Below are 16,894 nucleotides of genomic sequence, written 5' to 3'. Positions count from 1 at the left end.
GAGAAAAAAAAATAGACTCTAAAAAAATTAGAGTTGTCATACAGTGCACAGCCAAGTGCAACACTGAACAAGTGTGCCTCTGGTTTTACATGTACCACTGCCTTCTGATCTCAGGGCACCTTCTAACCTGCTGCCATGACTTGTGGTACATACAAAGTCATACAAAGTGAATAGTTCTTACAATAGAGCTTTCAGTTGGCTTAAGAATTCATTTGACTTATGTCCTTGGTTAGAATGACAGTTATTTAAGATGTAACACCAATTTGCTAAAGGACTGGTGCTGGGAGTGTGGAGACTTTTATGCTGCCAGTTCTTTTTTTGTCCATGTAGTTAGTGGTAAAACTTCCATTGATTTTATTGGGAATGGGATTAGTCATTGTGAAAAGATTCATGTTGTACAGAAAATGTACTACTGTTTTCACTTAAGACTAGGGAAGGATTGTTCTTTAATTCATTAGGGTTTAGCAGATTAGAAAAACTGAATTTTGATTAATACTGCATCCTTATGTCTTCAACTCTGGGCTACTGTGAGTTTGATGGTGGTGTAGTTTCACTGCAAACAGTGCTCTATAATCCTGTTAACCAGAGCAAAATGGTTAGCTAGTCCAGAAGATATATGACAACCTCAGAAACTGAATCCTAATCTTTTGATTACCATACCTGTTTAGAACCAAGACTATGTAATCATTGTTTAATACAGTCCTTAAGTTCAATGATAAAAAACACAGGCACTGCTTTCTGTATATAAATAGGCTCATGTTTCTCTTGCAATGTGGTTGTGATGTTCTCCTTATTACAAAATTACTGTGTCCCTCTGCTGTTGTCCACCTCATATCAGACCAAAATATCCATGTTTATGCATCAACATACAAATAATGTGATGCATAGTTACAGCTGTGATTAATCATTCAGTTCACTACACTTACTTGCCCCTTAGGTAATACATACTTGTGTTGGCCTATTTTCTGTCGAGATAGCCTGCCCAATCTTTGATCTGAATGATTGGATTTGTCTTAGTGTCATAATCACTCTCTCTTTAGCTGTTGCTGTATAAATTCTGATTACCTATGCCTAATCAAAATAACTTTATTTTCTTTGAACCTAATACATTTTGGATTTGAGGCATTTAGACAAAAGGTTATATGGCCTTTCAGAAACCCTTTTTTAATGAAATATTATTGCTAGCTTTTCTGTTCTTGTTCCTATCAGCTTATCCTCAGTTTTCATTCAGGTTTCTCTATTGCCATTGGGAAAATTAAAATAAGAAGGGCAGGCCATAAGTGATCAACATGACTATGTATATCTCATATATGTACATTAGTTGCTTGATATCATTCAAGTTTTATTACATCTGGTGAGTGCAAACATTCATTCAATAAATCTTGTTTTACTGCTGTGTTACTCATCCCTGTGGGATCATTCTCCTCTCTGTGAGTTTTATACTTTCTCCTGCTTACGTACCATTACCACAGGAGCACAATATCAGTACCACTGATCTAAACTGAAATATATTCACCAATAGGAAGGCAAAAAATGCTAATGCTTCTCCATTATGTTAGCAGTTTTCCTTCAGCTTTTCCTCTGTTTGAGGAGCATCATTTAGTTACACTCAGTGCTCTTTACCTTGAGAGTTTTCTTTTTGTCCTCTGCTCCAGAACATTCTGGTCAGTGCTACTTCAGTACCCACGGAGTTGATCCAATCTCACATCTTAGCTTTTCTTATTAAAGTCTTAGCTGATGAAAGATAGAATATAGTTTATAATGGTTTCTGATGCACTTAATCTCAAATTTAAGAGGAAAATTTAGTGTCATCTACCAGGCACACTCAGAACACTGAAACATGGTTTACAGTCAGCACTGTGGTGTTAAAGTTCTAGCAGGTAGATGGGAACAAACAATGCAAAGTATAGCCAACACCAGACTCAGACCTGGCTTTTTTTTATTTTTGCATTCCCTTTGAAGTAAGTGGGAAGTCTTACACAGGTAGTTTCTGCTATGAATTTTTCTCTGGGTTGGACTTAGAGTTGTATATTTTAAAGTAAAGATATTGCACCATTGATTATGGTACGATAAAGAGCAGGCTTAATGATCCACTCTGTGTTCTTCGTATAACGGTATTGTGTGAGGAATCATGGAAAATAGCTTACATCTTATGGTCAATATCAGAAGCAATGCCTTCAATGCATGATCTTCAACACACCCTTCTGGGAAGAATATCTGTATGTCTATATGTGTGTAAATTTATGCAAGTTTGCTTGTGTTTAGAAAACTTAACTACAGTCTATTCTACATCTTAGAAAACATATTTCATGATGATACACCATGAGTAATAGCAAATTTAGTTCATCAAAATGGTGAGCAAAATGGTGTCAGGCCTCATTTTTATTCCTTTTTATTAAGGACCTTGAACTAAGGAAGTATTATTTATTAGGCATTCATTGGGAAATTGATGGCATAATTTAACTTTTTATTAGCTAGTAAAACTGATAAGCAGTACATAAAAAGATGAACCTTGCTTTAGAGGGAATAATAATAATAATAAATGTTCATTTAAAGTTTTTAAAAGGTCATCAGTGTATAAATTCTTTGTGACATTGCTTTCTATAATATGAGCATATATCATGCCATATAATTTTTGCTTCTGTTGATAGATTTGTTTGTGTTTATTTTGCAGGCACGAAGTCCAGAAGAAAATGAATTTGTACAGTTAAGATATTTTCAGGTTTTCAGTAACTTGAGATTAATTCTACAACTAGTGTGAACACACATTATGTACTTTCTTTAAGCAGAAGCCCCTCCATATGTTGTAGAGTTGAAATAATGGAGTTGTGAGTGTGCAATGGTTGAACACTTAGGTGTGTAAATGGAAGGTATTGTTCCTGGTTAGTGGGACACAGGAGGAGATATTGTGTATGTCTCTAATCTTGAGCTCTTTACTGATTGGTAAAGGTGGGTGGGATGACAGTCATCCTCGTTAACTGTTCTCTCTTTGGGTAGCCTTGGATACATGAGCAACTTAAAAACTCTTTTTCTGACACCCTCCTCTGAGTTGTGCAGAAGAGAATCTTATCCCATAAATGGTTATATTCTTGGAGGACTAGAAATAAGGATATAAAAATCATGGATTTTATCCATGAAAACTTTTCATTTCGGCATGCACCTGTTTCATAAGTCATTTTGAGCAAAACAGATAAAAATGGAAAATGCAGCAGTGAAGCTGGCCCAGATAGAAAATCACTCCTCCAAGTCTGCAGAACATCTGAGAATAATAGCCAGCATACTCATGCTTCTCTGTCACACTTGCGTAAAACCCTGTTCCCAAACTTTTAAAATGAAAGCCATCACTCAAATTAATCAGTTAAGAAGCCTGGTCTGAAGTTCACTCCTTCTGGTTGGAGCTGAAGTTTTGTATTAGCTTAACAGAAAGGACATAATTCTTTTGCATACTATATCTGTCTTTCTAACTCTTACCTTGGTGCTGAACCTGCAGTAGTGGGGCTTGTGTGCTGAATGTAGCCATGGGCTCAGCAGAGCCCCGGAATAAGGGCCTCCCTTGTGCCCTGCTGTACACGAGGAGGAACTGCTCTGCTGGGAGCAGTGACAACAGGGAGGGCAAAGCAAGAAGAAACATCAGACACAGCAGGGACTAGCTGTTCTGCTCTGGTCCTGATGATGTGCTTGAACTGAGCACTCATGCTAGCATCCAGATTAGTTGAACACATGCACCATAAACTTCCTTTATGATCACTGCAGACACACAACAAGAGATGCAAATTCTGCCTGTTGGAGCTTTGGGCTTGAGAATCCTTTGTCTTCTCAAGATTCCCAGCATGAGACTGATTTGGATTCATCCATAATACTTCTAATTAATATATTTTCAGTGGGACTACTTCTTCTCAGGGATAGTAAGGCATTAAAAATTGTTGAGTTTTGTTTCCTTCTTGGACAGCTTCCTTTTTTTTTTTCTTTTTGTTTTTTCCAGTGTTTACTTTTGCTGTGTTCCTAAGATAAGTTTATATTTCCCTGTGGTTATGTGTGAGCTGTTGTACCTATATGTTCACAGCAAGTGCAGCATAACCATGTCTTGAGAGACTTTATTTTAAATGGAGAATGTTTATGGACCTTTTCCATGAACAAAAAAGATGGCAAAATAATTGCCTTAGCTACTAGAACATTTTGTCTGCTATGTAGTGACTTCAGGGTAAGCCTGCCATCTAGATTACCAAAAAAACAACTGCATTTCAGTGCCATTACTAGAAAGAAAATATTTTAGGGTTTTTTTGTCATCGTCTTTTGAGAAAAGGGAAGAGTAATGTTACAGGCAGTAGTGAAAATAAACAGCCTTATTTTAAAGAAACCATTTAGACCTACTTAACAGGAGAGTAGGTTATGTACTGTGATAATAGTTGTCCTACAAAAATGACAGAAAATTTTCATAATCTGAGTTTTTTATTCATACATAGGTATGAGTTACCATATGGCATGTTAACAAGGCTGGATAGTGTTAGGTAGTTGTTGTCTTCAGCTGCTTGCTTTGGCCTTCAGGTTTTGAAACCTGCTACAGGCACAGAATAATGACACAGTTCTTTTTGCTTAGGATATAACTTAGTTCCTGGTGGATGTTAATTAGACTTTGGGGTTATTGTTTTTGCAGTTTAAGGACTGAGACAAATCAACGGGATTCAAGAAAACAAAATTTCAGTATGTTAGTTCTTTCCTGCATGGCCCTTACTGGACCAAATTTTACCCAAAACCTGCTCACCTTCTGAACTCAGAATCTTGCAGTGCATACCTTGATACAAGCAGGATGGCTACTTGTATGATGAGTTTTTAAAGGCTGTTCATTTGTAAGTAGTTTCAAATCCTTCTAGAATAGCAATCAGGTAATCTTAGGATAATGGTTTGATAGTGCAAAGGAAAGCCTGAGAAGTTAAAAACACTGTTTACCTGAGCAGCTACATTATATCTACTTCTGATATATGACTTTATCTGCATGTTCTTTCAAACTGATTTCATGCTCCCTGCAGTGACATATTTTGCTAACACAACAGACTTGTTCCTTCCTGACATACAGCTTCTGGCTCCAACAAATGTCAGTAGCTTTTTAGACAAACCTGTGCTTTTTATCCCTGTCTTTCTCAAGAGAAATATCAGCATCCCTCCAATAACATTTTTTCCCCTATGGCTATTATGTTGGTTTTATAAACAGACTAGGTTTATTTTACATGTAGAGGCTGGTAAAGACATAGAAGGATTTTTTTCTTTTTTACTATTTCTTTTTTTTTTTTTGTTTTAATTTTCTTTTCCATTTTAATTTTCTTTTGCCTTTTTTTTCCCCCTCTCCTTTTCTTCCATCTTTTTTTTAACATCTTTTAATATTTTTAGGAAAGTAATAGAATAACAGCCACTTCCTGGCTTATGCAAATAAGCAAAGCTTTGTTCAGTCCTGGATTCCTGCAGTTATTTCCTTTCTGTAACCAACTGGGGCCTCCAGAAGCAATTAACTAACCCCTTGGAGCTGCAGGTCCTCCTTGGAGCAGCTCTGTGCAGCTGAGATTTGCAGTTCACACTGACTTACACAGAGGCAGAAATTAGTTGAAGAAAAAGGACTCAAACACCTTGTCATTTCTACATATGCAGTATGAAATATGTTTTAAAGTAATAAAGGAGGAAAAATTGGTTAGAACTAAGTTCCTATGTAAAAATGACTTGTTTCTATATTTATTCATACATCCTTGACTTTTTGATCTTTTCCTGGTCTGGAATTCCCCTTTGTGTACCAATTCTGATTGAGAATCCCATTTGGAATCTGAAATATTGCAGTTTGTTTTTACTGCAGTTGGGTTTTACATTTATTTTTCTTTCTCTTGTGTTTTTAATAGTCAGATAGAGGGGAAATTATTCTTAATTATACAACAAAACATTTAGCAATTACATGAAATAGCAGTATCAGGTGCAATAAATTAGGGCATTACTCTTATCTGGAAAAAAATGAAATCTCAAAATGGGCCCTGAATGTATCTTGAATCTCCACAGACTTGATTTTCTTTCCTGTGCAACTACTTAGAAGACTAGGATCTATCTTAATTAAAATTTACTGCTTATTTCAGAATGGAGGAGCTGAAAACTATTTTCCTAATGTCTGTGCTGTTTATGTGCTTGAGATGGCTAAGTGGTAGTCTGAAAATTGCAGTAAGATTAGTAATTACTAGGGGGACATAATATCATAATATACTGTTTCATTGCAGTGGAACTCTGAAAAATTAAACTAAATATTTAAAGGAGAAGGCATTAATCATATTTTTCTCATTATTCATAAATTTTACCAATTAAGTTCTACAGTGATTTTTTTTCTTCATAAAATGGGCACTCAAGCCACACTTTTTAAGACACATCTTCTTCTTTAATACCACTAAAATTCAAAATCACTTCTTTTAAGATTGAGAGGCTACAAAGATCACATTGTAATGTTGACTCTCATCAAGTATTGCTCTGAACCTGTAATGAAGTAAATGTAAGGAATCTTCCGGAAAGACTGTACTGCTTTTTACTCTACTGGGCACCTGTGGGTTACACCAATAGATAAGGATTATCTAAATTAATTAGTTTTTTGTTTCATCGGTCTTGTCTTCCACTGACAACATAATCATACCCTCAAGAAAAACTGGTAAAGACTGTTTTAAACAGGTTGTCTAATTCTACTTGCATGAAGAATTGTTTAGTGTAGCCTTGTTACTTAAACAGACAAAAAATTTGTTTCAATGAAATGAATATAAGATCCAAAATGGTATATGAAACATCTTGGTAAGAAATGCTTTTAATGTCACTGACTTTGAAAAGATGAAAGGGAAAAAGTTTATTTCCTTAAACATAATCTATTAAAAAATTAAAATGCCTTTGTATCACATAAGTTAACAATGGAAACAATTTTCTTATTTGATAGTTATTCTTGAATAGTGCTGATTAATTTGAAAAAAAAAAACTTTTCCCCATACTGACTAAGGCAATTCTGCTCTTATTTACTTTATTACTTTATTTTAAATACTTTTTTTTCCCCCAGAAGCATCCTAGAACTTGCTCTTAGTTAATGCTAGTTGGATTTTCACAGATTCTACTATTGCAGCTTAAACATGAGTTTGGTTCTTTGAGGAAAACCAATTCCTTGCCATAATCTCCCTCATTATGGACTAAAGTTTAAAAAGAAAAAGTAATTGGACTGTCTGGAATTGGATCATGTTCAGTGTAAGAGATCTTCTTTCAGGATATTTTCTTTGAGGAAGAATATATGACAAAAATTGAGTTCCACTTAAACATATGCTTTTTATATTTTAAATTTAATTATATTTAAATATTTTTTACTCAGGTTAATGTCAAACTGCAGATAATGAGTGACACTAAGTACTTCAGTTCCCCCTTATTTTAGTAGGAATTGTTGATCCTCAGCTCTGCTCAGGGGTTGGCATGGCTCTGTTGTCAGAAAGACTTCAATATTGTAATAGAAAATTACTGAATGTATTCCTATGATCTGATTTTGAAACAACTCCTGCATTGTGTTCACTGACAAAAGCATATCTGAATCCAGCCAAGAATTTTAATACCATCTAACTTAATGCATTTTGAACTAAAAGAGCTTGTGTTGCTAGGCATCAAATTGGTGATGCATGGAAAAATTGTTCACTGAAACCATAATATAAGCCTGCATGTACAAATCACAAGTAGGTTTTCTGGATGAGCATGAAATCTAAACTCCTGGAAAAATCTGTATATATAGATCAAGACTTACTTTCACTGTACCTACAGATCCATTAATTCATAATTTGATTTTGTTTCTTTAAATGAATTAAAGGTAAAGCCTTCAGCTTTACAATAAGCATAAATTTAAAAAAAAATCTTTAACTTAATTTCTGTAGTTAATGTTGATAATTAAAGAAATAATTTTTAGCCACAGAATATTAAAATATTACCCAAGTATCCTCCATGTAATGCAAATATATCTACTATTTAAGGCTTTTAACTATTGCAGAAAATACAGATCTTTCAAAAATCTTTGTTCTTTCAACAATGACATTTAGTTTGCAGAAGAGTCTTAGTGGTAAACATGAAAAATGCCCTCTGTTCTTAAGCTTTTCAAAAACAAATTATTTTATTTCAAGAATGCAAGTACTATAAAAAGAGCAAAATATGCTCTTTTTATCTTGAGATATTTCCTGCACATTTGCTAAATACATATGCCTATACTCATGATTCCCACACTTCCATGAAAATCTCACAAAGAATAGTTTGAGGACTGATCACAAATGGATTTCATTTAGAAAAAAAACCCAAAAAAAGTGATGTATACAGCAGTTACTGTAAACAATTTCAAGATACAAGCCAAGAGCTCAGTCCTTTTTACTTAAAATTTTAGCAAGTTGTGAATTTTTTTAATTTTTGTTTACTTTGACTTGCATTTTTAATTCAGAATCCTGTGTTTTTCCCTTTTTCTGAAATAATTCCGTATAGAAGCATTCGTGTTTGTGGTGGGACAGAGTGGGGAGAGACCTACTGGCATTTTAAGAATGCAGTGCTACACTATAAAGCAGCATTAAAGAACTGAAACTTTTCTCTATTTAGTAATCAGATGGTGACAAGAGAAAATCAAATAAATTGCCAGTGAGGTCTTAATTATTGGATTAAAATTATAAAAGATATATTTAACATATTTACATATGTATATTTAATAACAGTAGCAGTAACAAAGAAATATCTACTAATTAACTTGGAAAGCTCAAGTTTTATGGTACTTCTGAAATAATCTTCATATTTGCTTCATAAAACAGTAAACCCAAAATTTTCTTGGAAGAAAACTTTTAGACAAGGCTAGTATGACTCTATTCTTTAATGATGCTTGTATTTTTTTTCCACCAAGATTATTTTGTTTAGGTTGGAGGGTGGTGAGTTGCTTTGTGTGTTGCAAACACATAAAGAAAATATAATGGAAGTGTGGAGCCTTTATGACTGTTCATGGACTGTGGCTCTTAATCTCTCAACTGGAAAACTCCAGTGAAACTCCAGCCATTGATGCCTAGAGATTTCTTCCCTGGCTTTAGGAGTGAAGTGGAGCATGTTCAGAGGCTCACCGATGAAGAGCCTTTTTTCATTAACATCTCTGAAAGAGGTCACTGTGTTAACTTCCCTGAAAATGAAAGGCATCCTAATTTTTGCAATTCAGTACTTGCAAGAAGCATATTCATTTAGTTCCATTACTTTGTACCTTATATTTCTAGATTAAATTGCTAAAAAGCCAATGTAGCACACGTCATCTAAGTGTACTCCTGTAGACTTACCATTCCACCTAATGAAAGACAGAGAGGGCATGTTTTACACCAGGATGACTCTCTCTCTCTGGAGATGGCCTTCCATAACCTTAACTAATACATTTCATGCTTTACAGCCATCTAAAGCCAAGTAACACTGGATGTACTCTCTGCTGCAGTGCTTAATATGCTTGCAATCTTTGCAGCCTGTGACACAATCGAGAGGAAATATTTATGTCATGTATGTAAGAGCTCCTGTACCTCTACAACAGCTTACAATTTTCTTCTGCTATAGAAAAAAGAAAAGCAACAGACAAAATTGTATAGCAATTACTCTTGTGTAGGTATCCTAGTTTTCAAAATTCATAAAGAAAATTAGGTTACTATGCCTGGAAGAAATTATCATTTCTGAAAACCAAAGCAGAACTAAAATTCTACAGGTCCAAAAGCAGAAAATGCCATTAGCTGTTCTTATTGATACTCATAGCTTGCAGTCCCTGGAAAACTCATTGCCTTCACAAATTATCTTGACATAGAGCTTCGTTGTTTTTATTCTCTGATTATAGTCATTATTTGCCTTCACTGTGCTGTAAGTCTGGTTCCTTTCCTCTGAAATGAGATTTTATACAATTATTCACCTAGATTGTATGATTTATCATAGCTTTTAATGAAAGAAATAGACTCATGGATAGTTGAGAGTATGGAAAGCTGTACACTTACATGTCTTACTTATGCTTCCACTTTTTTGTGGCCTAAGGCATCAGGATCTAAATACAATTCTCATTATCTTTTATTTTCACATGATCTACCAAGACAGCTATATTCCTTAGGAGCAATACATCTCCTACAACCCAGAATGAAATATGTTAGCACCAAGGCAAATGATTTGTTGTTTTTTTTTTCTTTTTTTCAGTTCAACATGTTTGAGTGTAGCAGGATCTCCCTTGTCTTTTACTAGAAAATTTTGTGCCACTATCTTTCTTGCTAAACCTTTGCATCTAATCCAATATTTTTGAATGAATAAAAAAAAAAGCAGCATATAACAGAGTGAAGTCCTCTAATTAATATGTTTATCGTAAGATGTTTTTATTAACAGACTGAGTGGAAAAGGGTAGAAACACAGGACTGACCATAGCTCATGAGTCTAGTTGCCAGCAGCCCTTAAACACTGGGGTGATAATGTTCACTATTGTGAATATAATATATGTGTTTATAAGTGCCTAATGTATGTTACTTACATATGTCATATATTTGCAAGAATTTGTAGTACTTTGTTTCATACCCATCTTTGAGATCTTATTTTTTGTCATTTTGTAATTCACTGCACTGTAAGAGTCATAGAAACATAAAATTTAGGTGCCTTAGCAGTGAATGAGACACAATGCTGGTGACAGTCTGCGATATTTTGCTGTTCCACACAACAAGCATTTTAACTGCTTCTGAGAAGAATAGACTGGATAAACTTGTATTCTGAATGAAAAAAAAAAGGAGTATAGAAAAATATTGCACCTTTTGACTTAAAGGCCATTCATATATATTTCAGGTTGATTTGGTTTTATTCTTTTAGTTTTGATGTTATTATAGAATTTTTGGTTTTTTCTCTTTTCATTTCTACAGCACAAAATGATTTACTGTGACTATTATTTAAACTGCATTTTTTTCTAAAAACAATATGGAATTTTTCTTTTTTTTAATAAAAACTAAAACATGGAAAGCTCGTGATTTGCAGATGGTGTCGCACATGTTTACTACTGCACTATAAAGCCCAGAAGTTGTATGTAATGCAAAGTAGTAGTCGGGAATTTTTTTTTTTTGGTCTTTCTACACATTGACATTCAAGATTGTATCTTTCCTGCCTGAAAAAGGTAATATTTTGGTATTCTACTAGCCTAATATTGGTTGTACCAGAGGAAGTGCATTGCTTTAAAAGTATAACATTAACTTCAAACTAATGTTATTCATAAAATAATTTTTTGGATTTTTTTGTTTGTTTGTTTCTCATAGCGTAGTCCACCTATTCAGAATTAGGTAGTGTGAATTTTAGTACTTAGGAAAAGCTACCTATATTGGACAAGTCAATTAAAAGTAATTACTGAGCTAAGGGTGTGGTGTCATTTAAGACTTTTGACAGTTACATAGTAAATTTAGTAAAAGAAAAAAAGAAAATAACAGCTACATCAAATATGAGTAAATAAGAGAATTAATTACCTTTCAGTTCAGATGAAGCAAGAGCCAGAGGACTGACAGTTTGTCAAATGTGGGCATGCTTTGAAAGGCTTTTTCCTTCAAAAAGCAAAACATAAAGCAGTTAGGACTTGATTGTATTCATGGAAATTTGGGGAAGTTTTTTTTTCCTATATGCTTTATAATTTCTTTTCTGAAAGTATGGAAAGAGCATACCATTTAAATTCCATTGCCGTGAAAGTTTCTTCCTTTACTTAGCCAACATAACTAAAAGTAACCTGTGTAACCTCAACTCTCTGGCTTTTGTGGAACAATAATTATTTTCTGACAGAACCAGTGTGCAGGGTTTTCATATGTCCACCACAAAGAAAAATTGTATGTCATCTCAGTTTTATTATATCCATTGGCTGGCTGCCCATTTGTTGTGGAGTGTCTGCTGTGACTTAGGGCCGTGGCTCTATTTGGCTGTAATAGATTTCCTGTAGTGCATTCAGTGACTCTGGTACCTGTTGCTGGTTTTTTTTCCAGGTCAACTGGCTGCAGGTACATGTGAGATTGTTACTTTGGACAGAGATAGCAGTCAGCCCCGAAGGACTATAGCCCGACAAACAGCTCGCTGTGCATGTAAAAAAGGACAGATTGCCGGTACAACAAGAGCAAGGCCAGCATGTGTTGATGGTAAGAAGCAAAAATCTATTCAATCAGTGTCTGCCAATATAAGAATTGTGTCTCACAAAAAAACCCCAAGAAACCATAAAAACCCTATAGAGAAAATTTTCATGTTGTCCCAACTAACAATGGCAATAGCATTGAAATTCAGCCAAAGGAAAATACCTGACTACTAGTATAGATATTACAATTTCATTTTTTTCATTGGAAATTTCACTTTTTCTTTTAACTTGATAGGCAGTTGAATGTTAAAGGCATGGTGCTGTTATATTCTGCATGTGATTACAGAATCAGCAGTGAAATGGCATTCTTTTTTTCCTCTACTTCTTTTCCTTAAGACATTAAAAAAATGCAGCAAGCAAGCCTCAAAGGTCTTATGCCACTGGGAGGCTAATGTGACTGCTCCTGTGTGATATTTAATGCTGTTGAAGAAAGCACTGATGCTATAATTGGAATACAGTATCTGAATGTACATCACATGTCCAGTATTTCTTCTCTCTTTAAAATTATATTCTGTATGATTCACTGCAGATGCACTGATAGCATGTAGCTGGAAAACTGCTCACATACAGGGAGGTATGAAAATGTTTCACTTTGAAATAATATTTTGAGACAAATGAAATTCTCTGGTATTTTAACAGTGGGAGAGTTAAGAGAGGTCTGCCTTGCAGGGCTTTTAGCAAGCATTAATATTAAAAATGAAATTGGAGACATGTTGAAAATAATGATGTAGAATTATATGTTTTGATCTAGTCTCCATTAACAGAAGTAAAAAAAAAGTATGCTTATGTATAGAACTATAATAAATATGGATTAGCTTTGAATGCTGGCTGGTTTAAGTCCTCAGATAAAAATATTATGGAGAACACCCTACGGTTGCCTCAGAATTTGGTCTTACCAGTGATTATCAAAGACAGCTCAAAAGGAGATTTCAGAGACAACCCACAAAGCTAAATATAGAACATCATGCACATTCTATTTTTGCATTTTTCTTTCACTGTTTTTCTTATTCTGTAAGATAGTTTCTTAGCTGTCTCTTTCATAATATAATACTATATCCAGTAGTTCTCCTTTCATGTTTTGTTGTTAGATCATAAGATATAATTGCTTAAGAAAGGAATGATTTTATTATGTCATTTATAGTTGCAACTTTAGGAAAAATGCTTACTAACTAGCAATTAAAATATTCAACACATGTTTCCTATTTTAAAACAGCAAAGTTCTAAGCAAGAAAAAAAAGAATTCTGCACCAGCTGGGAACAAAATATAATTTTTCATCAGTCAGTTTTGGCCTATGGTTAGATTGATTTGCTGTAACTTGGGTATCCAAAGGTAGCTGCTAGCAACTCCAGTTTTTCTTTATGCCCAATAAAGAGCAAAATGGACGTTCTCAGAGTAATTTATCTCATCTTAACTCCCTAGGATAAGTCAGATGCATCACTCTCTTTTACACACTGTTTTTCTGCCTTGCCTTGATACACCTGTGAGTGTCTTAAGATGAAACTTAGCTGGAATGTAAATGTCACTAAGACATGACTGCACCTCATCCTTTGATTATTACATTAGATTGTTTTCAAAATATGGAAGCTTTGAGTTAATTTGATATTTGAAAATATTTTTTCTTTCTTTACTTAGTTTTTGGGGGAAACTCATGAAGAAAGTCTCTTTCAAATTCTGATTGTGCTTTCAATGTGCTTGATGATCATTTTATGAAAACAGAGAACTGAATGACAGGATCCATGGTTTGAGATCATGTAGTCAGAGAAGGTTCTTAATGTAATACTTCACATTTGAAAAATAAGTGGGAAATTCATCAGTTGAAAAATAAAGCTTCCCTTGAACATTTGTGTCTAAATACCATAATTATTTTTTTTAAAGCTGGCAAGGAGTCACATGGAAAACATGAGGGATAATGGGTACAAATTTCTTCTGTGGGTATTCCAATTAGACAGAAAATGGTAATTTTTCAAAATGAGAAAAAACATCATTTGAAACACCTCAGGAAACTGGTGGATTCCCCAGTATTGTACACTTAAGATTCAGTTGGACAGGGTGCTGGGCCATTTTGTCTAGACTGGCATTTTTGCCTAAAAAGGTTGGACCAGATGATCCTTGAGGTTCCCTTCCTACCTGGTATTCTTTGATTCTGTGACATATTAAGATATAATAACATGTTTTTTTCATTATTTTCTGAAATGTTTATAATTAGGATGTTGAGCCCTTTGCTAAGAATAACTACAAGATATGTAGGACATGCTACTTTATTTTCCTCAGCACTGTTGGGGATGTTTTGTAATCAGAGCTCAAAAAGGTTAGTAGTACCTAGAACTGTATATCAAGTTTCCAGACTAAAATGAAGGCAAAAATCAAACCTTTGATCAGGAGGTTTTTGTCATGAATGGAGTTAAAAAATTAGTTTTACATAACTTCAACACAATTACATAGGAAAGAATAAACAAGCATTTTATCTTGTCTCTAACCTTCTTTCAAGTAATGCTGGCAGATAAATTGGCCACTGACTGACAAGTATCTATCTGTGAATTTACCAGGTTCATAGTTTAAAGAATTAACACTGAATTCTTCCATATTTTTATACACATTTCTGGAGTAAATTTTTTCAAAGCTTTATTCTGAACATGACATGAATGCTACATAAAATTATGTAGCAGAAAGCTGGTTTTCTCTCCAATATTAAGTCAAACACTTGTAGTTTAGGAATGTAACAACCAAATATAATTGCTGGGTTGTTTTTTTGTTTTTGTTTTTAACAGTAAAGAATCCCATTTTTTGAAACAAATAAATCCTTCCCTGAGCTTTCTTAAATAGGATGAAGAATGTACTTTTGCAAATTTGTCGTCATCTATATTATAGTTGATGTTAAGTACATAATTGCTATTTGACATTTAATTTTTGCTGTCAAAAAAACCTCAAAAATTTGGTCCATTTCATTCTTTACATAGTCTTGATTTTGAAGAAATTATTTCAAAAGTGAAGGTGGACCTTAGACCTTTAATGCAAAGTTATATGTGAAGGAAGCAGGCGTAGTAAGTGTGACCTGCTAACCCAATAGTGAGAAAATATTAGCTAACAATTTCGTTGCATCTTCTAACAAGAGAGTGGTTTAAGAATTCAGCGTCAAAGCTAGTAATTTTTACAACCTTAAAATGGATTATGTTGTACCTTGCTACCATTTTTACAATGTTCAGTGGAGAGAAGCTTAGAATATATTCAGTTGTGTAGTATATTTCCTGGAGCTTTGAAATGCAAGTGTCAATTCTTGCAGCAAAAGGAGTAGGTAATTTAAGGGCTCTTAAACTTTACAAACATTGGATGAGATTGCACTTGTCAACATCGCTCTTAGAGTAAGTCCTGAGTTGATTATCAAAATCCACTCTGCTTTCAACTGAAGGTTTTTCCTAAGAAAGGAAACACAGTGAATGTCAGATAGATAAAAATGAAATTCTTAGAAATGGAAATAGAGTGTTTAGAACTTGGTCTGAGCAGTACACGAAGAACAGAGATTTTCTTATATTTCCATATGATGGAGAAGGTTGATTTGATTTGTATTTTTTCCTAGCAGTCTTTAACTATGGCAGATTGCTAATGTATTCTGAAAAAAGGGTATCGATATTCACCCTGATTTAAAGCTTGATTTAGTGTTGATTGCTTCATTTCTACACCCAGAGTCATAATGTATATTTGGCATGTTTTGTTATGATGTAATTTTTATTCATGAATGTAGGGTTTGTGATATTATGACAGTGGTTTGCCTGCATTTTTCATTATATTATTTTATTTGCAACTGGTGTTCCCTAGTCCCATTTTTGAGATCAAATTCCATAGCAATGACCTCAGTTGCATTAGTTTGATAAGATATTTTATTTCAACATAACATCTGGTTTATGACCAGTGTAATTTCCGTGTGTGTCAGTTAAGCTTCATCAGTTTTTTAAGCTGGAACCAGTGAGAGATTGGAAGATAGCAATTATTCTTTAGTTTTGTTCAGTACCTTTGCTAATTTAAATTTGTTTTAAAGCAAGTGATGAAAAGTCTTTGATAAAAATTTGTGGACAGATGCACCCATGATTTGGGTTCTTTCACAAGAGTTGTATAAATATGAAAAGATTTGTTATGCCAAAGCATTTCTTTGAATACAAGGATAGTATCCTGAGAAGTGTGTAAAGAACTTTTAAGTGTTTAATAATTCCAGTACTTATGTAGAATATATATTTATTGGTAAATGAAATAAATTGTAATTTTGTTCAGAAAATAGAAATCATTGATGAGAGGAAAAATGGTATGAGAGAATTTGTTTATTTACCTGAGAAAATTAGGATGGCAATTATTAATTTGCTTACCTGAATTCTGTGATTAGAAGATTCTTATGCTCTGAATTTGAGTACCAGTAACTTTTTTGTCCACTAAGTGCTATGAAAAATTCCGGGAGATCAATCCCAATATCCAAAAAATCTTAAATTTGGACAGTTGTAGGTCAGGTAAGTGAATTCAGAGTGTTCAGACACCTTTTGTTACAAATCAAAGTACAGTTTGATTGGTTTTTTGTGTGTTTGTTTTTTACTTTTTATAGTTTTAGTAATATTTAATTGCTTTTGCAAACATTGTAGCAATATTTGTTTTTATAGGATGTTAGCATATATAAGTTGTTCATACATTATGATTAACATGCTTTTCGGTTGACATTGATTGATTTTGTTTAACACAGACACTCAGGATCTACAAGGAAG

At 33.9% G+C, this 16,894-nt stretch overlaps 1 protein-coding gene across 8 annotated transcripts in view; it reads left to right on the top strand.

Moving 5' to 3' along the window:
• The window catches only part of TAFA5 (TAFA chemokine like family member 5), a 466,113-nt gene that overhangs the window by 212,821 nt on the left and 236,398 nt on the right, over positions 1-16,894 (top strand). For all 8 annotated transcript variants that reach the window (XR_010783740.1, XR_010783739.1, XM_066550769.1 and 5 more), the window contains one exon: positions 12,009-12,158. Coding sequence is in view for 6 of the 8 variants with exons in the window: in XM_066550769.1 (XP_066406866.1) it covers positions 12,009-12,158 (150 nt within the window). In the remaining 2 variants the exon portion in view is untranslated. The remainder of the gene's footprint in view (positions 1-12,008; positions 12,159-16,894) is intronic.

The sequence above is a fragment of the Molothrus aeneus genome, chromosome 5 (assembly GCF_037042795.1).
Source record: "Molothrus aeneus isolate 106 chromosome 5, BPBGC_Maene_1.0, whole genome shotgun sequence".
NCBI lineage: Eukaryota > Metazoa > Chordata > Aves > Passeriformes > Icteridae > Molothrus > Molothrus aeneus.
The sequence above is the reverse complement of the archived record's forward strand: the minus strand, read 5'-3'. Positions and strand labels throughout refer to the sequence as shown.